General features: G+C 34.3%; 1 protein-coding gene across 1 annotated transcript; it reads left to right on the forward strand.

The window, feature by feature from the left end:
- Positions 1–4,090: 4,090 nt before the first annotated feature.
- LOC108192526 (protein ILITYHIA-like) lies at positions 4,091–5,932 on the forward strand. The gene is made up of 4 exons (XM_064084105.1): positions 4,091–4,136; positions 4,248–4,380; positions 4,595–4,673; positions 5,529–5,932. The coding sequence occupies exons 2-4, from the start codon at positions 4,266–4,268 to the stop codon at positions 5,569–5,571; spliced, it is 237 nt and encodes a 78-aa protein (XP_063940175.1). The 5' UTR covers positions 4,091–4,136; positions 4,248–4,265; the 3' UTR covers positions 5,572–5,932.
- The last annotated feature ends 1,256 nt before the right edge of the window (positions 5,933–7,188 follow it).

The raw sequence follows: 7,188 nt of genomic DNA on the forward strand, positions 1-7,188 counted from the left end.
AATATTCATTCAATTCTGATGGGTCTTTAACGACCAACGGTGCGTCAATGAATGTCATCAGTTACAGTTACAGAAACCCAGAAATGCTGTGCAAGTTGCACCACACAACTTCTGACATAAAATCCATTAGGGATTTCAAGAATGACTGGTTTGCTGATGCCATTCACTGACTCACTGTTGGTTGTTAAAGACCCATGAGAATTGAACGAATAATGAGGAGCTCCTACATGCCTCCCTGGAGCTGTAGGTATTGGGCTTGTTAAACCTTGTTGGTCTGGTAAGCTTTCAGCCTCAGACTTAGGTTCCTCATGATTTTCTCCCAAGCTGGGAAGTGTCCACGAGGATCCACCGATTTTTTTTTAAATTACTCATCATTGCAAAAATGTTATTGTTGTGAACTAAACAATGAAAGAGATAAGTATATATAGGATGTTGCACTAGGAGGCGAGCAATTTATAGATGTTCACGATAAACATCTCTGACAGCATATATGAGCTATAATTTGTGATTTTTATTGTTTATATGAGTTTAAGAAGATAATAAGGTATATGAGATTTCATGGTTAATGAATAAAACAGCTGTGTTCATGGAATTTATAGACGGGGAAAATCTTTTGCATATTTTTTTCACACAAATAATCATTTCAACTGATTGATAAAAGATATATATATATATATATATATATATATATATATATATATATATATATATGCTTGCGCTCAAATGAGAACCCACTTTATGAGAACTGAGAACTAATGTCAGCCACACATTTTTTAAGCCTCAATTAAGTCACAACCACACATTATCAATTCTTATTTTATACTTCATATCTTTCATCCCCCCCTCTGCTCAATCCCCCCCCCCCCCCCCCCCCCGCGCGACTAAACACCACCACCACCACTCATCAGTCGCGGCCACTCCGCCCACCATCTCCGGTAAGGACTCTTTCGTGCACTCTCTCTTTCTCCCTCTCCCCTATATAAATCTGTTTGTTTATGTATACAGGCAAATGAGAGCATTCAAGCGCCGGATGAAACTCAACGACATCAACTACAACGACGCACTCCAATTCAACCAACCACACGAAAACCGCGCCTTTTCCAAGATATTATCCGATTTACACATAGGTGACCTGGTGGCTACTATTCCTAAACAGAGTTGCCTAACTATGAAAACCTCATGTGCTAGGCACGTGTTCGAAGATTCTGGTCTTGACGGTTATTTCGGCCTTTCCGTAGCCTTAATTTATGAAAAGAGCTTGGGCAATCATTAATTTCAATCAATTTGAATGTTCTCCGACGAACTTCGTTGATCGAAGTCAGGTCTGAAACTACTAGCTCAGTTTGATTTTTTCCATGTTTTTGTTAAATTTATGGTGATTCTGCCTGAATTTTGGTGATTCTATATACAATGATGTTAAATTTTTTCAATATTTTTAGTTTTAATTTGGTGATTCCATGGTGGTTGTAGTTTAAATTTCAATGATTTTATCTTAGATTCGGTGGTGGTTGTAATAATGTGGCGGTGATGTGGTTCTAATTTCGATGATATGGTTGATTTTAGTGGCGATGGTGTTTTTGGTGATTGCAAAAATTAGTGGTCACTTAGTGATTTCAGTCATTAATTTCAATCGATTTGAATATTCTCTGAGAACTTCGTTGATCGAAGTCAGATCTGAAACTACTAGCTCGGTCTGATTTTTTTTTAGAATTTTTGTTAAATTTTTGGTGATTCTGCTTGAATTTTGGTGATTCTGTATACGATGATGTTAAACTTTTTTAACATTTTTAGTTTTAATTTGGTGATTTCTTGGTGGTTGCAGTTTAAATTTCAGTCATTTTATTTTAGATTCGGCGGTGGTTGTAATAACGTGGCGGTAATGTGGTTCTAATTGCGATGATACTAATTTTGGTGATTCTGATAATAATTTGGTGATTCTGATGGTGGTTGTATGGTAGTGGCAGTGGTGGTAAGATGCAATCAGGTAAAGAAAAAAGTACTACGGTGGTGACAGATGGATATATCTTTATTTTTGTATTAAAATAAATTTAGTGATTCTGCTTTAATTTTGGTGATTATGACAGAGTTCTCAGTTCTCATTAATTATAAGAGAGTTCTCACTGGATATGTCGATGTTTATAAATGTATTTATTTGGGTGATCTTGATTAATGTGTTTGTTCAGGGAGACATGTCAACTATCTTCTTCGATTTCAAGGCAATTAAGATCTTTGTGGTGACGAATGGAGCTGGGCAACTTGAGATGGCATGTCCACACTTGGCACAGGAGCAGCAGGGCCAAGGACAACAAGGCCGTGGTGAGGGCCAATGACAACAAGGCCACGGAGGCTCCAACAAGAAAAAAAATTCATCTAGAGGAGAGGATTATCAGAGTGATGGAAGTGATGAAGATTAAGTTGAAATACTTTATTATTTTTCTCAATTTTTTGAATGAAGACTCTGTAATATCATTAAGAAATTATAGTGTCGTTTTCTAAGACTCTGTAAAGATAATATTTAATGATAATGTCAAGATTTAGTCATTATTTTTAGTTTAGCAATATTTTTAATTTTAGTGATTTGTGTACATTTTTTAGTGTTTGGTGTGTATATATTTTGGTGCTTTGTATATATATATATATATATAGGCTCATGATCAAATAGAAACCACTCTTAAAATAAAAACTAGAAACCAATTTCCCTACCACTATTTATAACTACGGGTATCACTAATTTAAACTGCACCAATCACTGTTTGTTTTTATACCGTATGTAAACAGCGGTTTTTATTATCAAAATTGAAAAAAATCTACTTATCTAAATTATTGATAATCGATTATAGATGATTAATTTCATCCGTAGGAAGGTTCTTGGTGGTAGGAAACCGCAAGAGAAGTTGTATGATGATGGTAAGTAGTCGTTAGTTTTGTAAGTTATGATGAAAAGTGTATGTGACTATTGGTGATGATAGACAATGGTGGCAAGTCATAGAAACGTTTGGTAATGGTGGTAAGAGGTCCATTATTATGATTTGGGTGAAGATGATGGTTATATACGTTAAATATATTTGTATATATATATTTATATTCACGAGATATGCTATATATAAATTCATGTTCTATATGTAGCTGAAGAAAAAGGTATCTAATTAATTACACAAAGTTTTTTTTATCTTGATAAATGAAATGAAAAGCTCTAACTCTTTTGCCACGACACGCTATTTGTTGTGTTTTCAGCCTACACAATCAAAATATGGTGCATTTATCTTGCTACTTAAATATTCTTGCTTTAACTATTTTTATCAATTACAATTATTGCTGCAAAAGTTGCAAACATGTTTGTTGTAGTTGCAACCATGGTTGCAACCTTCGTCATTCTAATGGAACAACAATAAATATAACACTTCTGTTTAAACTAATGTTAAATCAACTGCTCAATCCATCAAATGACTCAGTGTTCAAAATTTTTGTAATGCTGACAACAAATCTATTATCAATTTGGTGACCAAAAATTGTAAATCCGAAAGGTGATTCATGATATTGCTTCAATAAAATATCACAAATACATGTTCTCCGCATATCTTTATACGATATATATTTTGTTGTAAAACAGGTTTCAGAAAACCTACTTGTCCAAATATAATTGCTGTTTTGTAGAAAATAAATAACAATCCTTATGATTATTGTTCATCATATTACACAAAACCAACAACGATTGTTGCTTATATAGAATTAGCATATTAATTCAGTTGGCAATAAAGACACATAAAAAGTACCAGAATATCAAAGCGAGGAAAATATACCCCCAGAGACGGGATCATAATAGGAAGACCAAAAAAGAGAAGGTACAAAGTTGCCTGAAAGACGAATATGCCAACTCAACAAGTCAATTGTGGGGATACGGTTAATGCAGACATTATAGAAGAACTTGTAGAAACCCATCATCAAAATAAATAATTTAGTTATTTACAAATTAAGATGTAAATTGTAAATTGCTAAGTTGGTTAAGTTTGAAGTAGTAATGGAATTGATATGGCACGTGTTTTTAAATTTCCAAGTTCTTTTTATTACGAGGAACATTTCCAAGTTCGAGTGAAGTCAGAAGAAGGGCATTATCCGTGTTAAAATCATTTGCAAAAGTATGATCCTAAATCAGTTATAAAAGTCTGTTTTTTGATTGTTTGGCCAAATATACTGTGCATGTGCTGTTCAGCTGATTTTTTTTTATGACATTTGAAATCCTTACCCAGGCCAATCCGACTGTGACTATGACCTATATCACAGTATTCGGCCCTTCCCTTGCTGATTGCTTAAAAGATGCAAGCACTCCTGTCAGACTTGCCGCAGAGAGGTGTGCATTGCATGCCTTCCAATTATCAAAAGGTTTGTGAATGCATCTATCTATCTATATATGGAGATGTTCTATTTTTTCATTTTTCTTCCACTGCTTGTTATAATATTTGGATATTTTTTACTGCTTGGAATATTCAATACAGGAGGCTTCCTACTTCTTGTAGATGCTTGCAGTATATCTTTATGTTTCTGATTGCTTAAGACTTTTGTAATTATTGTTTATTTTCTATTAAATAATTTTCAGGGACAGACAATATTCAAACTTCACAGAAATTCATAACAGGCTTGGATGCTAGACGCATTTCGAAGTTCCCTGAACATAGGTAATTTATAGGGTTTTTTTTACATGTTCTCCTTAGTTGCTCTGTATTGAAATAAAAGCTTCTAAAAAAGTGAAAACTGTTAAAATATCTCAAAATTAAACGTCCACGGTATTGCAACATTTCTAGTTTTCAAGGGTTCCACCAGTGTGAAGGCAAAAAGAAAAAGAAAAGTACTGATATCTCTTAAACTGTTAAATGTATATAGTTTTCTGGTCTCCTCAAAGCTATGTGGTTTTTGTATACTCCTTCCTTTGCAGGGAGTTCAAAGTAATCACTTTCATATTTATGTGAAAGTTTGTATAAGAAGGTTCTGATACAATACAGTGGTCGACTTCATACCCAATTTTTTCTTCATATGCATTTAAATTTCCATTTAAGCAGAACCTGCTGAGGTAATACATATACTAATTATGAGTGTGCCACATCTCACTAGCTTTGTAGTAGTAGGCCACATTTTAATAATAACATTGAGATCCGCAGTGATCAAACTAACTCACATATTTGACAATTACTCATCTTCTTGGTCTATTCTTTCCACCGTGGAAGCAATTACAGAGGTTTGGTGCCCAATAATCACAACTCACAAGTTGCATCCTTCCATTACTAGATCTGTAGTATGGTCATTTGTTTTAGTGCTATGAGTCAAATCTTTTAAAGCGAAACTATTCAGTGTGCCTTGTTTGTCCATGAGAATTAACGAATATGCTGTTTATAGCTAAGATTTATTTTAAAATTATTGCCTATTTTTGTAAGATTTTGCACTGATGTTTATGCAAGTTTTTGCACTAATTTTTCTGTTGTATTTTTTGAGTGCTCATTGAGTTATTATAACTGCTGAAATACTTTTTGATGCAGTGATGACAGTGAAGACAGCGACAATGACTTGTTAATTGGCTGATTTATGTTTTATTTTATTAGAAATTGTTTCACCTTTCATAGGCCTTGCCCTGGTGAAAGTTTTACAGAAGTAATTAACAGCCAGAAGTTTCCCAGCACATTATTTATACTTGAATTAGAACCCATTAAAATGATAGATCCCTGTTTTTCTCGATGTAATTGTTCATGTAGAAATTTTGAACACCGAGTGATAAAAGGGGCGGAAATTAGTTTGTCATAGAAGAGAATTAATGATACCGCAAAGGCCTTCTGTTATGCTCTACTCATCATGGATGCGATAGCCAAGTGTTGTGATATAATTTGCTGGTGCAATACAATTTTTTGACCTGATGAAAGTATATTACTGTGGTATATACTTGCAATTTTAAGCTGTTTAATAATTATTAATTGGCTAATGCGAATTACATGGCATTTGTTGTGGAATATGGATGGATTCCAGCAGGTATTGAGAATCATCTGTTAAAACTTACATTGTTATGTGTTGTATCTTACGAGATTAGGTTTTGTTTTTTGGAACTTTAGGACTTAGCGGGGGTCTCAGAGATTCATGAACTTTTTTGTAATAAGATAAACAAATCTCAAAGGTGAATTGTATTAGTAAATAATATACATGGCAAAGTGTTTCGAGAGTTGTGTTTGGATCGGATTTAGCTATATCTAAATTACAATCCAAATATTATCGGGTTTAGAAATTAAATTCAAATTTATGGATTCTGGATCGGATTAGATTTTTATTTTCGGGTATCTAAATTTTTAAGTAATGTTGTATAGTTCAAAATTCTTTATACTAGCATATACTAAAACTTTTTCTTATCCAAGCGAAGAATAACACACACAAAGTTCTTTGGAGTCCTCAGTTTAGTTAGTAATGCAGCCGTGATGCCTCCGCGGCCTGTAGTGCTAGAAACACTATTAGGGGAGAGGAGAAAAGCAGTGGTGATATTGGGTGCATGTGTATAGCACTGGTTGGAGAAGACAAACAACCACCGATGGTGGTGGTGAGCGAGGGAGGGAGGGAGATTGACTAGTGTTTGGCAGTGGCGTTGGTGGTGGTTATTGGAGTTGATTGTGGTGATGATGTATGTATGCATGTATTTGTTAAATTAAAAACTGCTAATTACTAAATATTATTGTCATAATGACAGGATTGTACGTTCGTACCATAAGGAGTTTGTGCTGGAGTAGTATATATATATATATATATATGGTGAGACCGTGAGACTCAAAAGAGACTGAGACATAATAAAATACTTGAAAGACCACCTATCCAGTTACCCAATATTGGACTTGAAAGATTACCTATCCAGCCACCCAATATTGTTTAATCATGCGGTCACAATTAATCTTAAGTGAAAAACTGGAGATAAAAAATAATTCACTCATATTGTAGAAACTCCCAAACATAATATTATGTTAAGGGTCATGTTCCCCTACCAACCGGTTGTCGGGAAAGGGTTATCTAACACACTGTATGGGAGCCATTACATTTAGACTTCAAGGGCTCAGATCCAATTTTGGGTTTTTAATGTATCCGCTGTAAATATCCGCGGAATGGAAGTTTTCCAATATCCGCGGAAAGGGAGAAATATCCGTGGATACATTAAAAATCCAAGATTGG

This window comes from Daucus carota, chromosome 9 (assembly GCF_001625215.2).
Source record: "Daucus carota subsp. sativus chromosome 9, DH1 v3.0, whole genome shotgun sequence".
NCBI classification, from domain to species: domain Eukaryota; kingdom Viridiplantae; phylum Streptophyta; class Magnoliopsida; order Apiales; family Apiaceae; genus Daucus; species Daucus carota.